A 25866-nucleotide genomic window follows, 5' to 3' on the forward strand; every position below is an offset into this window, starting at 1 on the left:
TGGGGCAATGAGAGGGACGCTTGAGGAAATGTCAGACCCAGTGAGTCAGGTGAATTCTGCAGCCAGGAATTCATATTTATTTGCCCCTCTTCCACAGGGTTTCTTCCTGGTCTGGGATTTGCCATGCGTGCCTTGTGTCAGGAGAGTGCCCAGCCTGCCTACGAAACCACCATAGGCTCTGTCCAGGACTCCCCTGTTGCTAAACTGGCGTATGGCCATTGCAGTGGTGTGTCCTGCTGAAACCAGGGCTCTCAGGTGTATCCTGACCTGTCCTGGCTTGTTGCTCACTGTGTTACATGTGAGGTATCTCAGTGCAGGTTGGTGAGCCCAAGCATCAGACATTTATACTGAATAAATGCAGGAACAGATTTACCTTCAGTCACTGGGGAAGTTACTGTGTACCTGGGTCTGAATATATGTGGATGTGTGGGATTTGAAAGATCAGGACATTCCTGAGAGTATAAGTGGAGCTGAGTCATACACTCTATCTTAATTAATCTTTCTATACGGGAGCTGGGACTTGTAAATAGATCTTTTCAGCAGCCCTGACTCATGCTTCTCTGAGGGTCTCTTACTTTGTGCTGCTGACAGCAGAACAGCAACAAAAACCCCCTGAACAAACTGGTGTAAAGTGCAAGACCTTGGGGATGTTTGACAGCAGATCTGGCCTTTTGGTTTTTTCTGTCTCAAGATCACGCTTCCTCTTAGCTGGACTGTGAAACAGCTCCGTGTCCTTTACTGCATTGGGTCCCCAGAGCTCTCAGCACACTGCTGTGCATTTCCATTGCTTCCCTTTGGGACAGAATGCAGAAGGTCTGTGTCTCCTGGGAACGAAGGGGATGGACTTAATCATTAGTGAGTCTTCTCACTGGGGATTTTAGATCACTCCCTGCCACTGTAGAGTTTGATCTTCTTCCCTATAAAATAGTAGCCACAGAGTATCCAAGGCTTTTCTATGTAGCACTTCTGTATTGTACCTGCAACCCAGCATGAGAGAGGTTAAGAACAGCCAGCTCAAATGCTGTCAGGTGTCAGAAGACAGGATTGTACCTTTGTTGATCTCAGTTCCCTTTGCAATTCCACGGCTGTTCCTCCTTTGAACTCGGACGCACATCGGTGCCTGTGCCCAGGAATGCAGTGCGGGCGAGTGCTGCAGTACCACTGAATTTTGATCAGGAGAGAGCAGCCAGTGAGCAATGAAAAGCCTTGTGAGAAGAGTGATGGAGCTGTTCAGCATGCTCACTGTGGCTGAGTAGCAGATAACAGCATGGGGACAGGCAGCACAGGGATGTCTCTGGGTAACCTTGGCTCCCTGTGGGGAGGGTGAGGAGCACTGGGATGAAGAATGCTTGCAGGAAAGGTGCAGTATTTCTCCTGTGAGTGAGAGAAGGGGATGAATTGACCTTGTCAAGGGAAGAGGGGGGCTTCTAGTGCTATCCTAAATTGTCGCTTTCCTGATGTCTCTACCTTTATCTGTGCCACAGATGCCCTTAGCCAGGCTCTGATTGAAGGAGAGGGTCTTGAATCCAAATCCATGCTTGTGTTGGAGCACAGGATATTGTTCAGCAGCACTGACACTGGGACCTGATCCCAGTGTCTGATAACAGGAATCCACAGGCCATTCTTGTAGAGGCACAAGTGAAAGTCTGCACTGCATTTTGGGCTGCTGGCAGTGGGGGAGGCAGGGTGTCCTCTAGGATGTGTCACACATCTGTCTGTGGGTGACTGGCTGCCTAAGTCAAAAAGGCTTCAGAGTCAGATGATTTAGGTTTTATCTTGACCTTGAACAATTTTTTTTTCCTCGTGTCTGATCTTACAGAAACCTCCAAAAGCAGCTCAGGCTGTTAGAGTGGTGTGGAGCTGTGGCTCTCTCCCATGTTACTGTCTGTGTCCCCTCCTTGAGTGCCTGCATATAGCTTAAGCCTGTGCCACAGGACTTGTGCTTTCCTTCTTCTTGACCAAGGGAGTGTGCTGAACACTGAATTCTGGTTGAGGTGTAATGGTTCTTCTCCAAGAGCAATTTTTGGCTATTGCTGACATCTTAAAGTGCCAGACCAGCCTCCTTTAGTGCCACCTACTCAAGTAGATGGGGGTGGCTGTAGGAGGGTTTGGTGTAGGAGTATCCAGCACCAAACCATGTTGGTAGGGAGGAAAAGGGATGGTGACCCTACTCACGTGCCACGTTAATCCCTACAACATGCATGCAGTCACCTCTTCCCCAGTGCTTGCTGAGAAGTTCTAGCAGCCCCTTTTACACCTTTCTGCTTACCTGTTACTCAATTCTGCTCTTGCATGTCCCCTCTGAGCAAGAAGGGACATGCAGCCCATGGCTCCTTGGGTGTTTGAGGTGAATTAAGGACTGTTGGTAGTAATGGAGAGGCACCAGGTGACTAGCTGGAAACTGCTTTCTCTGTCAGTCCTGCTCAGCTTCTGTCTGCCTGGCCTCACAGGCGGGGGCTGAGAGGCCTGGACTTTGGTTTGCTTTCTCCCCTTTGAAGAAAAGTACCTGGCTGAACATGACCTTTCTCTTTAATTGTTTCTGTATTTTTCCCTGCTGAGACACTTTCACAGTTACTGCAGAGCCATCATGTTGTTCAGGGCTGGGTTAGGCTGGTGTCTTGGATGGATGTGTTCCCATGCTGGGAAACCTTTGGGACAGCAGGAAACCTTGAATGCTGAAGCACTGCAGTGAGAAAAGGATCTTCTGTAAACTGCCAGCAGTTTAGTTTGATTTTTTAAACTACAATAGATGAAACTTTTAGGACAAATCCTCCAGTCCCAGTTTCATCTGTAATTTGTAATCTGTAATTTGTTTGAACACAGAAATGTTTGTTTCCCTGACAGCTTTTCCAGGCTGATTTGGGTGGGACAAGACGGACATCTAGTGGCTGGTGGGACCATCATGGCACTGCTGAGTTCCTCAGCAGCAGCAGAAGCCTGAGCAGTCCTGCCTGCTGCTTGGCTGCATTTCCTGATTTGATGTACTTATACTGGATGTTTCACAGCAATGTGTCTACAGAACTGTGATATTCTGGGGAAAGCCAAGCAGCTGTTTTACCTGCCTTGATATATCAAATTCCAGTTCTGCAGGAACTGTCTGCAGTCCAGTTTGGAGATGCAACCCGAGGGAGACAAGTTGCTAAAAACCCAAAAAGGACAAAAAGATATTGCAGTCCAGATTTTCATCTCCTCCTGACTCCATCACAAAGGTTCCTGATAGCAGAACTCCCACAGTACTTGAGGAGGGAGTGGTTGCTGCTCTCGTGTGCTGGCATTTGGGAGCTGGAGGGTGAGTTTGGGAAGCTCAGTCCAGCTCCAGGCTTGGCAGTGGCAGTGGACACATCCTGCCCTGCCTGCTCCTCCCAGAGCTTCACTGGGAAGAGGTAAAGTGAGCCTTTGTCTGTGAGCAGACAGAGGGGAAGGATGGAGAAGGGAGAGAATTGCCATGACTTGTTAGTTTCCTCATGCCTGTTGTTGAAGCCTGAGGATTTGTCTAGGTGAGAGCAATAGCCAGTGCTGGAATGTGGCTGAGCAATGAAACACAGCCTCTTCCTGAGCTGGTGGAGAAAGTCACAGGGGTGTAGCTGAGTACGGTGAGCTTTAAGCACACCATTAACTGCAGCTGGTTCAGCTCATGCTTGCACACACATGAGCAATTTTGTTGAGCTGTTTTGGTTTGGGTTTTTTCCAATAGGTTTCTAGGTTTGTCTCATAATTTCTTTCCATCAGGGTGATCATGTCCTTCAGTTCCATGTTTGATGACTGTGTTGGACTCCACATACTGAAAATGTTTGTGGTTTTAACCCCGATGCATTGAAGTGTTTTGTCTCTAAGCTGCTCTGCATTCCCAGTTCCCAAGGGGCCTGGAATTTGAGGAGGCCATGTGTTCCCATGTGTATTTGTATGTCTGTGCACATGGAAGCTGGGGAGGATCCAGATTCCTGGTATGTGGTGAAGAGGAATTCACAGCTATAGAGTGTACCAAGAGGGAACAAAGACAAATTTTAAAGTGTTAATTTCTTCCAGCAAGAGCTGAATGTCCTGTCCTCCAGAAGAATTGCTTCTCTGGAGTTCCTGACAGTGCCTTTTCCCTCCAGAACCGGAGCCATCCATGTCGGGGACCGGATCTTGGCGATCAACAACGTGAGCCTGAAGGGCAAACCGCTGAGCGAGGCCATCCACCTGCTGCAGATGGCAGGAGAGACCGTCACCCTCAAGATCAAGAAGCAGACAGAGAGTGAGTGGAGGAGCTGGGTGGGGAGGGGGAAGGCTCACCCCAGCAGGGACCCTGGGCCATGGAGCCGGCACTGCTGGGGGGTTTCTGTCCTGTTGTGGAAGGTGGGATGAGGCAGTGGGGTCATGGGCATATGGGAAAACACGTGTGTTTCTTGAAATTCAGACTCACAGATGAAAGAAAGGCAACCCAAAGCCTCTCTGTGGTGATGGGAAGAGATGAAACAGCAGGTTTATTGGCAACAGTAATTTTTAGTTCAGATTGAAACCTTGTACTGTTGTTGCTTCCCTGTCTGTGTTGGTATTTCTTACAGAAGTGAAGCAGAAGTTACTTTTAGAAGTATAAGAATATGGGATTTTTTTAAAAATGTAACCCTGCTAAATGAGCAAGGAGACTCTGATTTGGGAGAATCCATGAATTTCCCACACATCCCCAATCTTTAATTCAACTTTTTGAAAACAGTTGACAATAAATTTGTCAAATTTTTAGATTTATTGACAATAAATCTCTTACACTTCTTTTCTTGGCTTGGGGTTCTAAGATCATCTTTCAAAGCATCTAACTTCATTCTAGGGATCCCCTTCTGATTTCTTTGCCAAGCTCCCTGTGGCTTTGAAGGTGTTGTTGACATAGTATAAAAAAATCAGAAGCATACGCTTCTGCAGTCTGTAGATTTGGCTGGACTTACCCAGCCAATGGCCCACAGTGCTGTGGGAATTAGAAGAAATCAAGAGATAAACTTTTCTAAGCAAGCATAGCCTGTCCTTCATCTGAAAAAGTGGAATCACTCTTAAACATAGAACCCCTATAGACCTCAAAGCAGTTTGCAGATATGTGGCAATGCACCTGTTTTACAAATGGATGAAGAGTGGGCAGGGAGCAGGGATGTAGCAAATAGAAACAGAGCTGGGGAGTTGATTCCTCTTCAAGAAGCCCCAGTCTCTTCCCCTGTTGCCAAATGTCTTGGTCTTTGGTCTAAAATGCTCTTTTCTCCCCCTGCTGACACTTAGCATTATCACAGGCACTTGGTGAAATAATTGACATGCAAGTGCCTGTTGGAAACTCGTTAATCATTCTGAGAATGAAGCAGGTGTAATTGAAATTTCAAGGTAATCTTGAGTTAATCATGGTGAGCAATCTTTTGAAGGCTTGGAAAATAGGGACTTTCAGGACACCAGGCTTTGTTTGGTAAAATAATCTGTCCTCATTGACAAATGCAGACTTTCAGAGGGCTTTTTATCCCTCAGGTCAGAGATCCAGGGTGTGGATGGCTAACAAGATATCTAATCAACAAGGACTTTAAAATATTCAGTACAAAGAAGTGCTTGTGCTGAGAAACCATTCTTTGCATAGCTTTTGCCTGAAAGGAAATTTGATATAATGATAATAAGAGCCTGTTAGCACTAAAATAATGAAAGGGAAGGTCTGAGCTTCATCATTCACATTCAGCTCCCATTTTCCAATCACTGATCAGGGGGAATTCTGCCTCAAAATACCACACCCAGGAATTCCACTGTTGTCACATGTGTGGGAGACTCTGGAGAGGTGGTGATCAGCTTTGAGTTCTGAGGTTGTACAGTTGTGGAAGAGGGCTGTAACGTCAGCAGTGGTGGTTGTCATTGGAGTCTAATTAAAACAACTGTTTGTAGCCAAGTTTGAGGGCAGCACCTGCCCTGGTGCTGCTCTGAGTATAAAGGAGGCCCTCTGAGTCCAGAGAAGCTACAGGGTATTGCTTGCAGGAGCCAACACTTCTCTGGGCAAGGCTGTTTGGAGGAAGCTTCCAAATGTACAGGAAGATGTGCTTGTGAATTGAGATTAGGTCCCAACTCTCTCATATGTGGTAATCCTCAAATCCCCATGGCTGCTCCTTGTATTCCATGTGCTAAAAACTCAGAAAGGCATTTTTTTCTTGATTTAGCTTGAGATAAGAGTAATGCATTAAATCCTTTCAGCTTCATTGCACATGACTTTCTCAGCTACTTTTGAAGAGCTAAAGAGGTACTTTAAAGACTTGCAGTACCTGGCCTTGCTCCCATGTCAGCATAAGCTTTTGCCTGAGGCTTGCTCTTCGTGCCTCTAAAGCAGGATGTTCTGGTTGCAGAATCCTACCCAAAGAAGTCGGGGAGCATAAATGAAGTGAGTGACCCAGAAGATGACCTGACAGACTCCCAGAAAACTAGCAAGCTGTCTGAGATATACTCCACCACAATTCCAAGCGTGGACAATACTGTGGAGTCCTGGGATGGCTCTGCCATTGATGCTGGGTATGGAAGCCAAGGTAAGGCAGGGTTTTGTTTTCTTAGGGGTCTCTGCTCTGGGTCTTGTCTCTGAACAGGAGCCAAAGCCTGTGGCCTGACCACATTTGTACGGCCTATTGCTTCCAGAAAGGAACAGAATACATTTCAGAATGCACTCAAGTGGTGCTTTGAATTGGTGTATCTCTTTAGGCTTTTATTGGCACATTTGTTCTGGCTTATATGGCATCACACTGTTCTCATAATTTTCAAAGCCATTACAGCACTTTATAATTCTCATAATCAGAGAATTATAAAGTGCTGTAAGGGCCATATGTTTTACAGAGTATTTGGTCCATAGCTTACTTTTATTTCTCCAGAGAGGCCTTGTAGGACATAATAATCCTCTTCAGGATGTTTTAAAATCCACTAGAATGTCTTGTGACTAGAAGCACTTGCTTAACAAAATAATTAAAGTAATACTACAAGAAAGTATCTCTCTCTAGTGAGTGATCAGATGAACACATCTCTTCAAGGTCAGGTTTATTCAGCTGTAGCTTCTAGCAGATGTGAAACTGGAGTAGAGGATACTCTATGGGAATATATTTTTACTTGGAGAAAAGTCCTGGAAAATAGTTATACCAGTTCAGATTTAGTGATGTAAGCTAGCATTCACCCGTGTTGAAACAAACCAAAATCCTGAATCAACACACAACAGGAAACTGGTGGAAAGGCTCCTGTCCAGAGCAGAATGTGAAAGCAGGGAGGGATGCTGCCTGGTGCTGCTGCAAAGTGTGAGTGTGCTGGGCTCACTGCACTCTGGCTGAGTTCAAAGGACAGCACTGCCCAGGTGTCTCTTTCCCTATCCCTGCGTCTTCCTTCAGCCTCTCTTCATCTGAAGTCTTAATTAGGGAGCCCAGTTGGGACTGGAGGCTTCATTAAGGAGGAATCCCCTGGACTTCGTAATGCTGCAATCCTTCTCCATCTAATTGAATGTTAACACAAGTTGGACACTGGCAAGTGATTGCTTTGCCGGTAAATTGAGAACAAGTAATTGAGCACAGCACCCCAGGGAGCCGGGCTGGTGCCAGGCTGCCCAAGATCCACACACTGCAACTTTGCTAAAGGGGCTCTCTTGTCTTCCCTGCTAATTGCATTTGGCTGCATGGTGGTGCAGTGGTGCTGGCTGGGAAGGGGGTGCTGGAAGGTAGGGAGAAGGGCATGGATGGTTGCCCATGGGATGGCACAGAAGGCAGGCTGCAGGGAAACCTGTGAATCAAAGAGCCTGGAGATTGGGGGTTACACCCCAAATGGAGAACTACAGATCAAGCTCTGCAGCCTTGTAGGCTTTTAGGTTCATCCACAGCAGTAGGAGATTGCTCAGGGAAGGATTTTGGCAGGGAAGCTGTGCTGGGCCTGGTGGGAACATGCCACCAGGTGGCTCTGAATCCCAGGGATCCCACCCTTCTGTCTGGAAGGAGGAGGTGAATCTATAATGACTCCAAGTGACTGCTCTGGACACGTGCCCCTGTGCCCAGCCCAGATCTGCTGCCCACCCTCTGCAGAGACCTGCATCCAGGGCCCCTGTCCTGCTCTGGCAGGCAGTGAGTGCTTCCCACTGCTGGAAGATGTTGGCAAGCAATTTTCCTGGGGCTTTCTGCAGAGAAGTCTAACCTTTAAAAACACACAGAGGAAACAATCAGTTGAATGAAATAACAGGCCTTGGCATTTTCAGAGAAAGTGTTGGCATTGTCTTTGGGTATTTCCAGTGCTCTTAGCAGTTTAGGACATCAAGTTTCCCTTAATTACATGTTTCTCCATTACTTCTTCCTGTTTGCTTGGCACAGTGTGTGATGGGAGCATATGGTGCTTCTTGGAAAGGCTCTGAGGATTTCTCTGAAACACTGAATGGGCAGTAGGAGGTGGGCAGGGGACTCAGGAGATTTATTTCTACTGCAGATGACACTGACACTGCTGAGGAATGGTCTGTTTTGGAAGTTTTCTGTTTAGGCATCTTCTCATGAGATTTGAGGATCTTGTGACTTGGTAGTGATGGATTTTCATCTCTGGAGTAATACACTGCAGTATGGAAAAGTCTATGGAGGCAGATGTAGTGAAACTTGTCTGATTTCATACTAACATTCTGTATTGATCTCCTGTCAAATGTGATATAGATGAGCCTCCTCTGCTCTCAAGCCAGCAGAGTTTTTCTCCTATTCCTTGCCTTTCACACACACATCCCTGAAGCAGCTTCCTATATCTGCACCAGCTGATCCCAAAGACATGGGAATTCTGAGAGAACTGGCTGGCAGCTCTTAGGGGTAAGAGCTGATTTTTCCTTATCACCACCACTGAGGGAAGCTTGTCAGGATCTTCCCTTTGCCCTTTGAAGAACTTGTTGTATTTAAAGGTGACTGATTCAACTACATAATTTCTGCTGGGTTCAGTGTGGAAACAGGAGCTATTAACCACAGCTGGCACTGGCTGGAGGCAGGATCTGCCTCTGTGTGTATGTGTACTCCCAGGTCTGTGGATCCCAGACCCACACCATAAAACTACTGGGAAGCAGGGGAAAAAAGGAGAAATGGGGCATCCCATGTCAAAATCCTGAGAAGCTGCTTTGGTTAAAGCCAGAAGAGACTGGAAGAACTGAGATGGAAAGTGTGCAGTCCATGTGATCTCACTTTTGGGACCTAGGGAAGGAGGCTCTCCTGGCTCTGCATGTCCTACTCCACTTGGGGTTTCTGACCAGGTATTGCCCTCTCTCTTCCTCCACTCCTGGCTTCCCTAGGTACCTACATACCCCAGGCTGCTGGCATAGCCCTCCATCCACACGAGTGGAGACACAACAGGCAGAAGAGCAGCACCCCTCCAGCAGACCCCAGGAAAAGCTACCCCTACATGGATGGAAGCTTCAGTGAAGATGACTGGGACAAGCCCGGCAGGTACGGAGAGGTGGGAGGAGGATGGAGGTGTCTGGAGTGTCAAGGCACAGGGACAGGGGGACATGGGAATGTGATGGGGTGGCCAGTAATGTCCCACTTGGCATCAGGGAGCTGTGGGGAAGGATGCTGGTGGTGCACCAGCTGTGCTGGGCCACCTCCCCATTGCCAGGTTACCCTGAGTGTAGCTGTGTGACAGCTCTGCCATGGCCAGGTGACATTTTGTGTCTGGAGTTAGGGTGGTCTCAACTGCATGGACCACAGGTTCCTACCATGTTTCTTACTCCTGCCATGTAAAGGCTGCAGTTTTTGTAGCTTAGGTGTAATAAATAGACATGGTCAGGGCTGTCCCTCTATGTGTTGGCCAGGCTTTTTTGAGTAGGGATGCAGCTTCACACCAGCTCAGTGTCACAAAGCAAAAGAGGCCAACCAAACCCTTGGAGGACCAGTGTGAGGCTGCATATCCATGTTAAAATCTAACAAAACTTTGGCTGGATTCTCTCTCCATCACACTTTGGCTCTTCCAACACTTCAAAAAAAGCTGTACTCAGTGGACCTGGTCAAATTAATCCCCAGTTCAGTCAGCATGGGGAAAATGCTGTGACACCTCCTGAGTTCAGGGAGGCAGCTGCAGCTGCCCTGCGCTTTGGGTGGAAATCCTGCTGGATCTGCCTTGGCCACAGGCTGCCCCTCACTAAGCCACACATAATGGAAAAGCCCCATTGCTTCAAAACTTCCCTCCCCTCAACATCCTCCAGAGTCCCCACAGTTGTGTGTGTCGTGTTGTTACTGTCGGTTCTTTTTTCTCCTATCTTTTTTCCTTAACTTTTGTTTGTCCAAACAAAACCCTTAGAACATCTCATGGCCATTTCCACCTATTTAAAGATGATCAAGCTGGCAGGAAGGCTGGCAGCGCTGGAGACTTTGTTCTTGTTTTGCCTCTCAGCAAGAGCCAGCTCACAGAGGTCACTGCTCCCTCCCGGTGAGGCTGCTGGCAGCTGGAGTTGGCAAATCTGAGCCCTTGAAACCCCCATGTCCCTAATGAGGACTCCAAGCCCTGATGTCAAAGTGCAAGTGAGATGGTTCATGCTGCTGAGCCCTCTTTATTAAAGAGAAAAACAAACCCTGACAGCCTTTAGCCTGGAAGAACCTGCTGACCCAGTGATGTGAGAGCCCATTCTGATTCATCTCTGTCCTGGATGTGTTTGTGTATTGCTGCTCTGAGAGGCAAGATTGGTAACTAGAAGGGACATTTGCCTCTTTGGGAACCTGGGAGCAGAGGAAGGAAATGAGTAAGGGGAAAAAATAAAAAAATTCCTTTTTGGGGGAAATTTTGGTTTGTTTTTATAAAGTCTTGCTGGGTGTTTATTTGACCTTTCTGCCTGGCATAAAGGCTACTGTCCTTTAAAAGCTGATGAAAGATAGGGGGTGAATTTAAAATACAATAAGCCATGTCATGTACTGCTCTCTTCAGGAAGTCCATGATCCCACAAGGAGCAAAAGGGTGTGTGAGTGAGTTTCTGCCTGCTACAGACTCCCATTTAAACATGGATCAAAGGGAAAGTGTGTGCTAAAGACTTTGCAGTCATTAAACATCTGGAAAAGCAAAAATGGGTCATTATATATTTAATGGAGGCCAAGCTCTCTGTGACATGTTCTCAAGTAAAATGTTTTGACTTTATTGAGTGGCTGTGGTGGATGAGTTTCCCTTCCTGTCTGTGGAGCTGAAGACCATTAAACCATGCAAGATACTACTACAAGGTGCAGAGCTGGAGCATCATCCATGCAGCTCCTTATAAGATGTATAAGATGCATTAGGGCTGCTCCAATATCACTGTCCCCTTGGGGCTCTTCCCATGACTCATTAATGGGTTTATTGTGGTCTTGATTTAACACCACAGAGAGTTTCCTTCAAGAGGCTCCTGTGAAACAGAGCACTGGTGGTCTGAGTTTTGCAGTCTGGTGTTCAGTAAGCAGTGTCCAGCATCACCTGCTTTTTTGTTCAGAGGATTTCACCATGTTTAATTGCTGTTTGATTTGGAGATATGAGAATTGACCCTGGCTTGTGGTCAGAGATAAAAAGTGCTGCAGCTGCCAAGGTGGGGAATTGCAGAACCCCCAGCACACAGTGGTCACGTTAACGTGTGTTTGTACCAGCTTGAGAGAGGTTCTCTCTAACCTTACTCTCTGTTGTAGACAGAACTGATGGCAAACTTTACACAGCTGTAAGTGCCAAGACTGTTATACAGCAAAAAAAAGAGAGACCTCCTGAAAGTAACAGCTCAGTTCCCTGGCCATCCCAAAGCAAATGAAACTCGGTTTGTATGGGTTGTACATGACACTGTTGGTACTGCTGGCTGTAGTGTGCGTTTGCTTGTCCAGCCCAGGGCAGTCATTTTTTATATACATCTTTGCATTATTTACTCTCATAGAGACCTAATGTATTTATCATTTTCTCACCATGTCTGTTACCCTCTGTGTTTTTCTCTCTCTTCTCAGGTGTTCTGTGTCTCAGATCTGAGCTCTATCCCATCAGCCTTTGTACTAACAGTCTCTGAGGCTCCTGGTTTACCCATAATGCATCCTTTTTTCTTTTACTTCTCTATTTCACCAAAAGGTCTTCCTAAACCTACAATCTTCCTACAGGCACTTTTTAATTTACCCTTTGAACTTTGACATTACTACACCAACTTAATGCTTCCTTTGAAGGACACTTGCCCCGTTAGTAAATGCATGGAGGTCTCGTATGTGGACTCTTGTTTGAAAAGTTCATATTGTTTGCTTTTGTATATGAAGATTCTTCAAGTCTGCTTTTACTGGTGAGACACTTGCTGTAGCCTTGCAGCTTTCACCCCGCTGCAGAAGAGTGCTGACAATATTTGGTTCCTACGTTACAACAGATACCCCAACCGCCAAAATGGCCTTGAGACCACTCATGAGGACAATTTTTGGCGTGTTTTTGGAGAAGCTTTGGAGGATTTGGAAACATGCGGCCAGTCTGAACTTTTGAGGGAGATTGAGGTAAATCACTTTCTGAATTTGTTGCTGACCTGACTGTTTTGCTATTTCCATCAATGTTAGACTGTTTCCCCAGATGTTACTTGCCCATAACATCCCTTAACTGCCAGTGGTGTGAAGGGTTTGGGTTTAATTCCTGTCAGGCTTTGTGCTAATGGGTAACTCTGCCTCATTAGACATCTGCTTGTGTGTGCTCTTTCCCTGAGCCCATGTCTTGCCTGCCAGGAACTCCACGCCCTTTTCACGAACTGTTGCTGGCCAATAATCTTCACATGACTGTTGGCAAGCCTTCCCCATCCAGTGGTAAACCCTCTGCTTGGAAAGATATTGTCTGTCCAAAGCACTTGAAGGCCAAGCAAGAGGAGCCTGGCAGGCCCCCATTGGGACTGGAGCTTGGCTTGCTTCAAGTGCCGACAGACACACGTACCTTGCATTCAGCTGTCACTCTGCCGGAAACTTTCAGTGAATTAGGTGATTGGAAGCTTTTCAGACAGCCTTCCCCATGGAAAAATCTGAGAAAGTAATTGCTTCCTGCAGAAATAAAGGTGTTTCCTCTCTTCACAAACCACTTTCTCTTTTCTTTATCCAAAATGCTTTGGAGGTCATGTTATTGTGTCCGGTTATAGGATGAGGAGCCTGGATTTCTAAGTCATGGGATGCAAATAAAGGGCCCCCTTGAGACTGTGAGCAGCAGGAAGCAAACCTGCCTGGCAGGATGGGGCCTGTGCTGCTCCCTTCCCTAGTTCAGCTTCCACAGCCTGAACAAAGGAGCAGGACCCCATAGGACCATCTTTCCCTGTGCCCTCCAGGTGCAGGGGACTGGGGAGAACTCTCTGGGTCGTGCCCTGCATCATTCCCAGTGGGACTGGTTTTCTGTACACTTGCCTATTGCGGAGGCCTCAGAGAAAAAAAAGGCAACTTCTGACTAATTGAAGGTCGAAGAGGAAAGTCCTGTTTTGGTTTGTATTGTGACAAGGGACTTGCTAATTGTTCTTTCCTCCTTGATCCTTTAGCAACTGTAAGTGGAGGAGGAAATCTCAATTAAATTTATTGTGCTGAAGCATGGAATGCTGTTTTTATTATCCTAACTGCTTAAGAAAATGCTGACTTAAAAAATCCCACAACACACTCAAAATCCCAAATCCTCAGCCCTCTCAGACTATAACTTTTTCCCTTGATCATGTATTTCCTGGATCTGAATGTATTTAGAAATGAGTTTAGGCAGCTGTTCTCAGCCTTTCTGAACAGCAGTTGATGACTGCTTAAGAGAAAGTGCCTCTCTAAAATGATGCATAAATATTTCTTTTCTGCTGGTATTTAAATACAAAAGACAGGATTTGTTGGACTGTGATTTGTTTTCCAGGGATCTGTGGTGCAATTGCTGTTTCATGCTGTTTGGAGCTTGATAGTTATAGAAATGTTTTTAAACATTTAAAGGAATCTTACTGAAAGCTGAGCACCTTCAGGGTTTCTGTGTATTAAGCATGTTTCAGGAATATTTTGAAAATTTTGAGGACAGAAGGGAAGTGCTCTAGTTTTAGCAGGAATCTGTTGGGTTCAACTCCCCTTTTATCAAATCCAAAATACTACTGATCCTTTCCTCCCTCTCCATGTGCTCAGTCTTTGTGAAGTGTGCTGTGGGATGTGCAGAGCTCACTGGGGCCTTTGCTATATTGCAGCTTTCTTAGCCCCAGCACTCAGCCTCCTGTGATTTCATGACAGTCAGAGATTTGACTTGTTTGTATTTTTTTTTTTTAAAAAAAGGCCCTTCATACTTTTATTTTAAATAAGAAGAGGAGTCATGCAAGGTGACTCCTGATAGTCCAGAAACAGGTTCACACACAGTCAGAATCCAATTCCAGGCTATGAGTACGGGAAGAAACAGGCTTTTTACAGTAAAGTGTGTGTCTCTGCTTTGCTTTGAGGGCAGCCAAGACATGGGAAAAATAATGCAGAGCAGCCACAGGCTGGAGAAGTCTGGAGTTGCCCTTTTTGCTGCACTAAACCTAAAGCTGATGGAAAACTTTAGGAAATTGCTTATGATGCTGCAAGGAGGATTTAAATGCCGTGAAGATGGAGAAGGAGCCCAGTGCTGTTGGGTCCTGGTTGGTTGGGTGTTTGCAGCCTGTGGGAGAGGGCAGTGGCATGGTGTGCACAGACCTTTCTGTTCTCCCTGGCTCTGCAGAGCTGGGACAGCTCAGCACATCACCCTGGGGGCTGAGGCTACCAGAGGGCAGTGACCAGATGTACCCTGGCTGGCTGTGCTGTTGTTTGTTAGTCTGCCTTTCAAGTATGTGGTAAGTCAATGTCCTTCCACGTAACAGGTATTTGAGTTTTGCCCAAACTTGAGCTGATCAAGTCATGTGTGAAGACCTGAAAAGTGCAAAGATGAAAGGTTTTCTGTATTTTATCCAACCCTTTTTAGGATAACGTGGGTAGTGCTGGCATTTTCCTACTGCTACCATAATTCATTTTATTTGCCTTTGTTCCACCTTGGAGCAAAGAGCTGGAGGGTCTTGATTAGAGATTTAGTTGGATGACATTTCCCCTGTGCACAGGAACAATTGCTCTTTGACTTGCCACATTTAGTGTTGAAGAATTTTGCTGCCTGCTCCATACTTTAATTTCTTCTACCTTTTGACATTTATTGGCACTGCAGACCCTTTGAACTTGAACTTTGAAATTACAGGTTTCATTACACTGTTTAAATGGACTCTATGACCTGGAGCCAGCTGAGGTTCCACAGACTGGATTCTTGACTCCTTCGTTAGCTTTGATCAACATAATCACATTAGTGAAAAGCATTGCCAAATGGAGTCCAATCTACTCAGGGACATCTTTTAATGGATGCTATCAAGGATGACCAGGTTTAAATACTACTTAATTTCTTATTTTTAACTCAATTTTGCTCAGTTACAGCTCCTATTTACTGACAGATAAAATCCTAATTTTTGTGCTGAATTGCCCTCAGTGGAGTCCAAGGCATTGGCTCCCCTGGGCCACTGCCAGCACTGTGTGATGCTGGAGAGGAGCCGCAGCCTGCAGAGGTAGGCTGGAGAGCCAGGCTGACACTGGCTCCTCTGGGAACTCCCTGAGAATGGTGCATTCATCCTCCTTGACTCAAGATGGTTCATGCACAAGATGAGGCCTGCGTGGCCCAGTTGGTGTAGAAGGGCTCATGGAAAAATAAGGCAGTGCTTCACAAATGCTTCCTTCTGAGATTAGCTCCCTGTTGGGGTGGGAGTGGAGAGCACAAAGTGGCTCAGCCATAGACCTGGAAGCAAGCTGCCAAGGTCTGGGAAAGGCTCTTACAGCCAACAGGAAGAGCCTCTTGGTGTTTATTTTCTGATTAATGGGAGCAGCGGTGCCGCCGTGTTGTCCGTGGCGCTTTGGTGGCCGCTTGGTCCCGCTCTTGCTGCTGCTGACTCAGCAGAGTGACGCTGTGCCCTCGCCCTGCAGGCGTCCATCATGACAGGGAGCGTGCACAACCTGGGCTTGGAGGGCAGCAAGCTGCTCCTGGACTCTGTCAACCCCTCGGGAATGAGCCCGCTGAGGAAAGCCAGCTCCAGCTGCACGGACGGACAGACGGAGGGCAGCAGCTCCCCTGCCAAGAAGAACGAGAGGAACCTGGACATGAAGAAGATGGAGAAGGAGATGCAGGAAATCATGTCCCCGACCCCCCTTGAGTTTCACAAGGTTTGTGTCGCCAAGGGTGGGTGTAACTGTGGCACTGCAGTAGCTCAGTGGTTAAAGCTCCAGAACCTTTGCAACCTTGTAAGAAATCTGCTTTGCTCAGAGGGACCCCCAGAAACTGTTCCTTGTTAAAGCTGGCCCTCACCAAGGTCTGCTGCAAAGGTTTCCAGAAGGTCAGATTAAGATGAAGGAGCGCCTTCGGAAGAGTAATGGGATTTAGCTGCCATCATTCAGCAGGGTTCAAGCCTGGGCTTTGCTGTTTCTCTTTATATAGAAGATTTCCAGACCCTTGTGTTTTGGCATTTGTTAATTGGTGCTCCAGATAAAAGTGAGAGAGCTCAAAGTGTGGCCCCCTGGAGACCCATCAGCTCTTTTCCTGTGGTACACTCCATTTAGTAGGCCACTTCTCAAATAAAAAACTACTTCCCTCTGCTTCCACTCCACTTCAGTGATGGGGTACTGGTTTGATTTCAGCATCCAGCTGAATGTAGCCAGTTTAACCATTGTGCAAGGCAATGGTAATTAGGAAAAGTAATTAACTGTAGAAGCTGCTGATGTAGAGTGCAAGCAGGGAAGGGAGCTGGAGAGGTTTCAAAAATTTGATTGCCTTTTTCTTTCCTAATGTGACTTCAGAATGAAACCTGCAGTTATGCTAGCTGGAAAAAACAACTTTTTCATGTTTGATCTGCTTTTGCCCTTCAGGGCATGGCAAATGTGTCTTTAAATAAAACTCCTGGGTACCTAAAGGAGAAGAGCTATGTAATAAGGCATGTTATAGGGTGACCTCACTTGGAGTATTGCATCCAGTTCTGGGCCCCTCACTTTAGGAGGGACATTGAGTTGCTTGAGTGTGTCCAGAGGAGGGCAACGAGGCTGGTGAGGGGCTTGGAGCACCAGCCATATGAAGAACGATTGAGGGAGCTGGGGTTGTTTAGCCTGGAGAAAAGGAGACTAAGGGGCGACCTCATCACTCTCTACAACTTCCTGAAGGGTGGCTGTGGTGAGTTGGGGTCGGTCTCTTTCTCTGGGCAACAACAGATAGAACAAGAGGACACAGTCTCAAGCTGCGTCAAGGGAGATGCAAGTTAGAATTAAGAAGGAAGTATTTTACAGAAAGAGTGGTCAGATACTGGAATCATCTACCCAGTGAGGTGGTGGAGTCATCATCCCTCGAGGAGTTCAAAAAAAGACTGGATGTGGCACTTGCTGCCATGATCTAGCTGAATAGTTAGAACACGGGTTGGACTTGATGATCTTTTAGGTCTCTTCCAGCCTTGAATTTCTGTGATTCTGTGATTCTGTGACTCTTCATTCTGCTGGAGCATCTGGTGTTGGCTGTGTTTGGAAATGAGGGTGAGACCAGGTGGGATGCTCCTGTGTGTCATCTTGAGCATTGTCCTTCCCCAGGACTGCAGATCCATGAGGCTCACTCAGCCTAGAGCACAGGCATGGTAGAGATTCACTCCCAGCTCATGGGAGGCAAGGGGAGATTTTGGAAGTGTTGGGGAATCAGTTGTCCCTGGTTCCCAGTGTTACCCTATGGTAAGACACTGCCAGCAGTGCTCCTCTCCTTTGGAAAAGGCCAAAACATGACATGCCCAAGGGAAGGATGATGAGGTTGCCCATTTCTTCTCCTCAGAGCATCAGCACTTACTGATACGAATTTTCTGAAAATAACTTGTAGATAATATGGAGAATTTTAGATGTTCCTGCTGAGTGATGTATTAAAAATAAGCTGTCTTCACATTTGACTCACTACATTAAAAATTCCCAGTAAACATGTTGATTTTTCATGTGCTGGTCTGGCACACCCAGAGGATACACAGCATAACCTGAGCCAGGGAAGGCGATGCTCTATTACAAACACTTGTTTGCTGCTCTTGGGGTGAAACATGAGTGCTGTCTGTATTACACTGCCTGTGTTTCCTTCCATATCCAAGAGCAAAAGACTGTCATGGGGCTGGTTTTATGCCAGTCACCAAAGCAATTCTCCTGTGGTGATGGTGTCAGGTAAATAAGGCTCAGTCTGTGTTATCTGCCCAGGCTAAGAAAAACCTGCCCATGAGACCCAGAGCAGAACTGCTGTAGGTCTGCACACATAGCTCATGTTGCTCCCATCCTGGCAACCCTGTACATCACCTCCTTACTCTGCTGCATTGAAACCTGCTTCTTCTCTTTCTGCCTCTGCAGATGACACTGCACAAAGACCCGGAGAGCGAAGACTTTGGATTCAGTTTGTCGGATGGCCTGCTAGAAAAAGGTGTCTATGTAAATATGGTCCGTCCGGATGGGCCAGCAGATCAGTGTGGCCTCAAGCCATATGACAGAGTGCTTCAGGTAATAAATGCAAAATGCAGTTCTGGAGGCTGGGACGGAGTGAATGAGTGGCTGAGAGGAAGAGAGAAGTGAGACCCATCCATGGCAGCACTAACTTTAATGAAAGGTAATAGCCAACTAGGTTGGCTCTTAGCCACCAACACTCAAAGGGACCTGTGTTTTATAATAAGAAATCACCAGGTATACCTTCAGGTGGTACCCCAGGTGGTACTCCTAGGTTACACTGGTCCAGGGCACAGTCTGTTCTGGCACTGGCCTTTTTGAGCTTGGACAGCTCAAAACAAGCAAAAAGCTGTGTTGCTTCCTTTCCTCACCCTCAACCTACTCCTATTTTTTGGATGAACCAGACTGCATTGACCAATATGTGTTCCTGTGAAGCCCCTTGTGGAATTAAGTGAAGTTCATGAAGTTCTGTGCATGCCTTTGACAACTAGAAAAGTTTTCTAGGAAACACATCCTTCAAGCAAGGTATTTTTTTATGAATATTTTTCTTTGAAAAATGCTTCATCTGAAATAGCTGATGCAGAACAGTATAAAAACTCTGGTCAAGAGCACAGTCTGTAATAAATGTGCCCTGGGAATATCGACTACTGGAGGGACAGAAAAAGCCCGGTGAGTTTTGGAGATTGGAGAGAAGCTCTGTGTGGATGAAAACCAACTGTTTTAGCTTTGAGGCAACTCAAACAGCAACTGAAGGAAGTGCAACCTCTGTGGAAAAATTGCTACCATTTGGAAATGCAGATATTGTGACCATATTTGGAAACACTCAGATGTTTAGTTTTACTAATTTCTAGGTGGGGGTTCTTAGCAGTCGGATTAGAGCCAATACTTTATGTACATCAGGTAACTGGAGGACTGGCAGCACTGTGGGGAACCTTGTTTAAGCTTGTTATGGTCTCTCGCCAGTTGGCTGCTATACAATTATTCCTTCTCAGCTTCAAATAAAAGATGGTGCAAGAATGAACAAGAAGCTAATTAGGCTCTGGGCTGCCTTTCTGTTCAGTGTTGGATGTGCTGCTTTTTGTGAGTGCCAAGTGCTCTGGGAGGTGTGCCCAAAATCCTAAACTGAGCGGCATGGAGACTTTGGACACACTTTTTCCACACGCTGTGCCGCACAGCTCACACCTACGGGCACACGAGGTGCTGCCATCGCGTTGTCATGTGGAGCTGGGAACGAGGGACTGCAGACCTGCTACAGGTGACTCCCCTCAAGAAGTGCAGAGCTGCATTGCTGAGGATGCTGCACAGTGCTGCTGATTGTGGGCACGATGATGTGCCCGAAGGCCAGCGAAACACCTCATCCCTGCTGTCATAGACCCTCTGCCTCTTGGCTGCATGGATTAACTGGAGCATGGCATTGCACTAGTGGCACTTCTGCACTGGAGCTGCCTGGCTGGCACAGAGCAGGGGTAGAAAAAGCTTGTGGTTTATCTCTCCTTGTTCACAAGTGGGTTAGAAACTGTCCCTCTGCTGTAAGGGGCAGTACTGGGGTCTTTGAGTGGACACTGGCTGGGGTGGGGGAACACTGCTGCTTTCACAGACCCAGCACCGTGGGCATGCATTAATTCTGGGAAGGGGCTTGGGATGGAAGGGTTGTATGGAGCCAAATAGCCAGCCCTTACCCAGAGAAGGAAGCAGCCCCTGGCCCAGGGTAATGTTCACTCCAAAGGCATATGGGAAATTGCTTTTCCCTTTTCCTTTTCCCCTTCCCATCCCTGTGCTGTTTGCCAGCCTGCTCTGTCCCAGAGCCGTCATGGCACCAAGCCCAAGTGTTCTGGTAGCTGTAGGTGAGAGAGCTGGAGTGATTTCTCCACATGACCCAGCCTAGAAACGTGCTCGAAGGTCTGCAAGAGCCAGCAAAAACTGCTTTCACAGTTGAACCCTACAGAGAGAATTTGCAGCTGCCTCCTGAGCCCACATGAAATGTGTCCAGACTCTGTGAAATGAAGGATATACATGGGGAGAGAGGAAGAAGAAATTGTTTGGTATAGTCTGGGTTTACCTCTGGCTGAGGTGGGAGATGGTTGCCAGAAGCCTCAGGCCTTTATTTGTTTTCTATGTGCTGGATACTTGGCACCACAAATTTAAGGCCAGTAAAAGCCATTATGGCAAAAAAATAATGGAAAATGGCAACTTTTTTTCTACAGGCTTGAACAGGAGAAGTGGTTTTGAGCCCTGCAGTGTTTTATACTTGTAATATTTCCCCAGGCACTGAGTGTCAGGGTTCATTCCTGTCCAGACTTTTCCCCCCTTCCTCTATCAGTTACTGGATTGCTCCTCAGCTAAGCATGGCTGCTCATTCGGAAGGGGTGCTTCTGCTCTTCTCCATTGTGAACCTGGAATCAGGGACTCTCAAGAGTTGTGTATTATTTTCCAGCTGGGGTTTAGCACTAATCTTGCATTTGCTGACTAACAAACATGATCTTTCTGTTGTTCCTTCCCCTGGCATGTCCTAAATCCATCCTGGCAGGTAAACCGCGTCCGAACGAGAGACTTTGACTGCTGTCTGGCCGTTCCCTTGATTTCAGAGGCTGGAGATAAGCTGGACCTGGTGATTAGCCGGAACCCCTTGGCACTGGCTGCCAATGCTCCCTCGGAGGGGAACAGAGAGCTCCTGGCACAGGTGCCCCGCAGCGCCGAGGTCAAGGCGAGTGTCCAGACGCTCTGAGCAGCAGGAGCAGAGCAGATGATGCCTCTGCTGAGCTCTTGTGGTATTTGGGGTGTTTTTCCTGATTTTTTGCACTGGTATTTGTAAATGCTCTGTGTACCATAACCTGAAAGTGGGGAGGTGGGTCTCCAGTGAGCCTGTAGACCGCCAAATATTGCTGGCAAGGTCGGAGCTGGGTGTGCGTCTGGGGCTGTGGCAGTGATGGCAGCAGGACAAACTGCCAACAGGAGGAAGGAGCATCCACAGCCATCCCCCATGGCAGGGCATCCCCCTGTGCTTCTGCCATCGAGCGTGCAGGGTCCTGCCTCCGACATCCTCTTCACCCTGAAAGGCCTTGGCCATCCTACAAACACACATGGTGCTATTATGTTCTTTGTTTGCTCAGTCAATCACATACAGCAAGACTGAAATGCCTTTCCTTTTATGTTGTGCCCAGCTCCATCCTTTCAACACTCCTGGCAAATCAATTCCTGCAGCCCCTTGCACTCCCAGTGCAGGGCTGTGGGGAGAGCCAGTTAAAAGACACTTCAAAATGTGCTTGAGAGTGGCTAAATGCAATTCTTGTGCAAAAACTGGTATTTTCAGCTGTCTCCTGCCAGCCCTATCCACACTGTCCCCTAGGTCTGGCTCACCCCGTAGTGGGATTAGGCACCTTGTGTGGCTGATTCCCATGAGCAGTGTTGTTACCTGTGCTCAGTAGTGACGACAGAGTAGAGGCCATACCCAAGGCTAAAAGCCCTGAGTACCTGCCTGAATCCCCCTTGTTTGTCTGACCTTACAGAGATGTCTTGCTTGCAAACCTGGCCTGTGTCTGGAATTAAATAGCAGAATAGTGAAATTCCCAGGGCTGCCCCTGATGGTTTGGATCAATGAAACCTTGCTGTCTCCCCTGAGGCAGAGGAATGATAAGCCCTTGGTTGGGTGGGGTTGTGTCCTGTGTCCCTGTGGGCTGGGTGGTGTGTGCCCCTTTGCCTGTTGCTGGTCTCTTGTAGCTCTGTGGTCGCTCCCCTCCTGCCCGAGAGCCCCGGCCCTGCATGGCAGAGGGGCTGTGGCAGAGGGGCTGTGATGCTTGCATTGCCTGCCCTGTTTCCCACATTAGCACTTTATGATGATGTCCCTGTCCTGGTGGCAGCGTGCAGCTTCTCTTTCCCTTTTGGCCTGGGCCATGGAGTCCAAGAGCTCCCTCCGTCACACATGGCATCTCCAGAGCCCACTGCCCCCGTTCCCTGCCTGCCCTTCCAGTTCCTCCATCCCCAGCTGCACCCGGGGGTGTGTGGAGGGAGCTGGGTGGGTGTACAGCTCGTGTGTGTCGCTTTGCTGAGCCAGGACTTGTCCCTGCACTGTCTGTCCCCTCCAGCCCCTGTGACAGCACAAATGAATCCAGGTGTTCCTTCCAGGCACGGCCCCACCCAGCTCTTTGTCATTGTAGCCATTTTCTCTTTGAGTATGCAATATCCCATACCATTGCTGCCACAGCTAGATAATGTGCCATAATTGATACTGTGGAGCATTGACAGTGCGGCCGAAAGTGTTTTTATATGCAATATTCTGAGCAGTGGAAGCTCACTGGGGCTTCTCATAGGTTTTTAATGAAGACTTTTATTAAAGGCTTTAAAAAAAAAAAAAGGAGGAAGAAGAAAAACTTGGTACTTGTATCCCTTCCTATGCATTTTGAATGATATGAAGATGAAATGCATTACTTAAATGTGTATTTTTATCCATATATTAGAGTGTATTCCTTGTAAAGTATTTTTATATGCTAATTTTCTTATGTATCTATGAAAGCACAATATTTAAAAGTACAGCATTTCAAAGAATATTTTAGTCCTGTTTTGGACCTATTTGTAAATCTCTGTATTTAAATGGGATTGGAATGACTTTGACTTTTTTTTAAATTAAATAAAAGCAAATGAAATGCATTTATTTTGGTTTGTGTTGCTTTCTGCTGGAGGATGATAGTGAGGCAATGCTTTGCTTCCAGCCCCATTTTAACTTGCCAGGGGACATTTTGTAAGACACTTTGGAGGACAAGGGGGAGGCCATGCAGAGGGTTTTGCTGGGAGGCCACTGTTTGTAGGGCTACCAGTGTTGTCCCTTCCCACTCACCATAAGCAGCAGGACTTGGGTTGCTCCCTTCCCTGTGCCCATGGAGATAATTTTGCTGTGGTTATTAACAGCAAGAGCTGGAGATGCTCATGCATGTGGTTCCAGCACTGCTTGCAGCTTTTCCACACGGGGAATCTTGGCTCAAAGCTGAGCTGCTCCGTGACAAAACACTGACGCAGCAAAGCACGTGGCAGCCGTGACGTGGCAGCGTTTGCAAAGCTGTGGTTAATCCCTGGGGATGGGTTAGAAAACTCCGGGAGAATGATGTGCTGGCAGGAGATGTCCCATCTGGTGCTCAGAACCCTGCAGCTCCAGCGGGGTGCCTTGGGGATCTGGATTTGGTAGCCACCCCACCTCTGAAACCAGACATCCCAAGGAATGACTGCCATGAAACCAGAACACAGCTCTTGTGTCCTTGCATTGAGGATTTGTTCCCTCTGCTCCCAGTGTGGGCAGCACAGGCTGGAATGTTCCCTGGGTAAGGCCATAGGGAGTCTCTGCTCACCAGCACAAAGAGGCTGAGCTGGGTTTTACAGCCCTTCATGGCCAAGTGGGTAATGCAGGAATTTTCAGAGACTGAGCAGGATCTCAGGGAATCATTGCCATCCCACTTAGACTGGGGAATCATTGCCAATCACATAAACACCCCTTATCTGCCATCTCTGGCTGCCCTCCGGGGGTGAACACCTCAGAACAGGGCCCAAGGCCCTCAGAACACCTCAGATGGCACACAGGCCTTGCCAAACCTGGAGCCATCTGAGGCACAGGGGATGCAGGAGGCTGAGTGAGCACCCATGGAATGAGAGCTTCAGGGCTCAGTGTGTGTCCAGGGGTTCCCTGTGTGTCCCAGGGAAAGGTGAGAGCAGAGCTGCTCCCTGGGATGTGCCTCAGTGGGCAGCACATCCCCTGCTGATGTCACTTCTCATCCCATGGGCCTTGGCTGATGGGAGCAGCTGCAGCCCTGGGCAGGTGATGGCCACCAGCGCAGGTCCTTCAGTGCTCTTGTGGCACTTAATGGCTTTTTAAATTTCCTGTTTATTTATTTTATGTTAACCTGAGACACACTGCAGTTGCTGTCTGTGCTCTTTTGAGCCTGCTTAGCCCAAGCACTACAAGCTGTGCTGGTGAGAGGAGAAACCCCTGACAAAGTCCTCAATCACATCCAGCAAAATAACCAACCAAGCCAAAAAACCCCAACTAAAGACAGCTGTGGGACTGATCCTGGGCATGGGGTGCCGGAGGCTCAGCAGTGATACTCAAATGTTTTATTTTCACAAGGAGGAGCCACCTACATGTTGTTTTTTTCTTTCCCTACATCAAATCAGGACTTCAGGAATGGACACTGGTTTCACCTCCATCTGTTTGACTGAAGCCAAAGGGATCAAGAGGTCAGTGTGCTTTTAAAAAACAGTCCCATTCACTAGAAATATAAATGTTGGGATGGTTTTTTTCCCTTTCTTTTTCTTCCTATTGGGCTTTTCTGACAAATTTGAACTCTCACAGTAGTGCCATGCATGGGCTGGGCACTGGCTGGTGAGAAATGGCTTTCTTTGGCATCATTTGGTTTTTCAATTTTGTTTTTTATCTCTTTGATGTATTTTGTTGTGGTTCTTTTCCTCACCCCTTTTTCTTTTGCTACTTATTAACTTGTATCCCATTAATTTTTGCACTTTTACCCTTCTGACTCTCTCCCCATCCCACAGAATGAGGGGGCGAATGAGTGGCTGTGTGTGGGGCTGTGCGTGGGCCTGTGCTGCCAACTAGGGTGAAACCATGGCAGATATGAAGTTAGATAAATTTCATATATATATATATATATATATATATAGTTAGACATATTTCATGTATATATAGTATTTTATAAGGGCAAAAACCAACAACCCCAAAATAAGTAATAAGTTTAAAGGAAAAACTGAGCTACTCAAAGACCAAAAAAAACCCCATCCAACAGCATAGGTGGTTTATAAAGGAAAGTTTTATTTTCAGTTATAAGGTGATTACAAACTCATCTAAAAAAGCAAAGATGACTTAAAAATATCCATATACATTTTATTTATCTAAAAAGCAAAACAGAAACTGCAAAATACAAACATTTACCATATACACAAAGGCTATGGGGTTTTAGGATTAAATTACACTCCAGGGTTTTTTTTCAAATACAAATATTCCGTTTTGGAACACACAAAAAAATGTTTTAAAATGTTTTAAAAATATTTTTAAGGTTTTTTTTCTTTAAAAAAAGTTCAGATGACATTTTCAAGGAGGCTATCATCGCCCTCGCCTCCTCGCTGCATGTGCTACTCATTATCACATTACTGTTGCTAGGAATTTAAATAATTAAAAAAACACCACTGTTTTTTAGCCAAACACATCAAACAAGATGGATCACCTCTTACAATGTGAAGTCCCTGGCAACATTATCAGGTAACAATCACAACATTACACTGGAGAAAAATAACATCCTACTGAACAATGAGCACTTCAGAACAGTACTGGGATGCTGCGGTGCTGAGAGACCAGTGCTGGCTTCCAGGACAGGAGCAGGTCATGAACTGACTCAACTTGCCCCCTCAGGTTTTGTTTGTTTTATCAGCCTCTCAACATAATTTTGCCACTGTTTGTTTTGTTTTTTTT

At 46.8% G+C, this 25866-nt stretch overlaps 1 protein-coding gene across 7 annotated transcripts in view; it reads left to right on the forward strand.

Annotated features, from left to right (window-relative positions):
- Positions 1–23020, forward strand: part of GRIP2 (glutamate receptor interacting protein 2) — a 249071-nt gene extending 226051 nt beyond the window's left edge. For 4 of the 7 annotated variants that reach the window (XM_054280776.1, XM_054280780.1, XM_054280778.1 and 1 more), the window contains exons 18-24: positions 4098–4237; positions 6336–6512; positions 9260–9413; positions 12311–12431; positions 15888–16124; positions 18312–18458; positions 20929–23020. In XM_054280776.1, the coding sequence (XP_054136751.1) occupies positions 4098–4237; positions 6336–6512; positions 9260–9413; positions 12311–12431; positions 15888–16124; positions 18312–18458; positions 20929–21126 (1174 nt within the window). In that variant the 3' untranslated portion in view covers positions 21127–23020. Of the gene's footprint in view, positions 1–4097; positions 4238–6335; positions 6513–9259; positions 9414–12310; positions 12432–15887; positions 16125–18311; positions 19906–20928 lie in introns of all 7 variants that reach the window. The other 3 variants (XR_008483243.1, XR_008483242.1, XM_054280781.1) reach the window with 3 other exon arrangements.
- The last annotated feature ends 2846 nt before the right edge of the window (positions 23021–25866 follow it).

Source organism: Melozone crissalis, unplaced genomic scaffold (genome assembly GCF_028551555.1).
Source record: "Melozone crissalis strain CALT ecotype California unplaced genomic scaffold, PUWL_Pcris_2 ptg000029l_1, whole genome shotgun sequence".
Taxonomy (NCBI): Eukaryota; Metazoa; Chordata; class Aves; order Passeriformes; family Passerellidae; genus Melozone; species Melozone crissalis.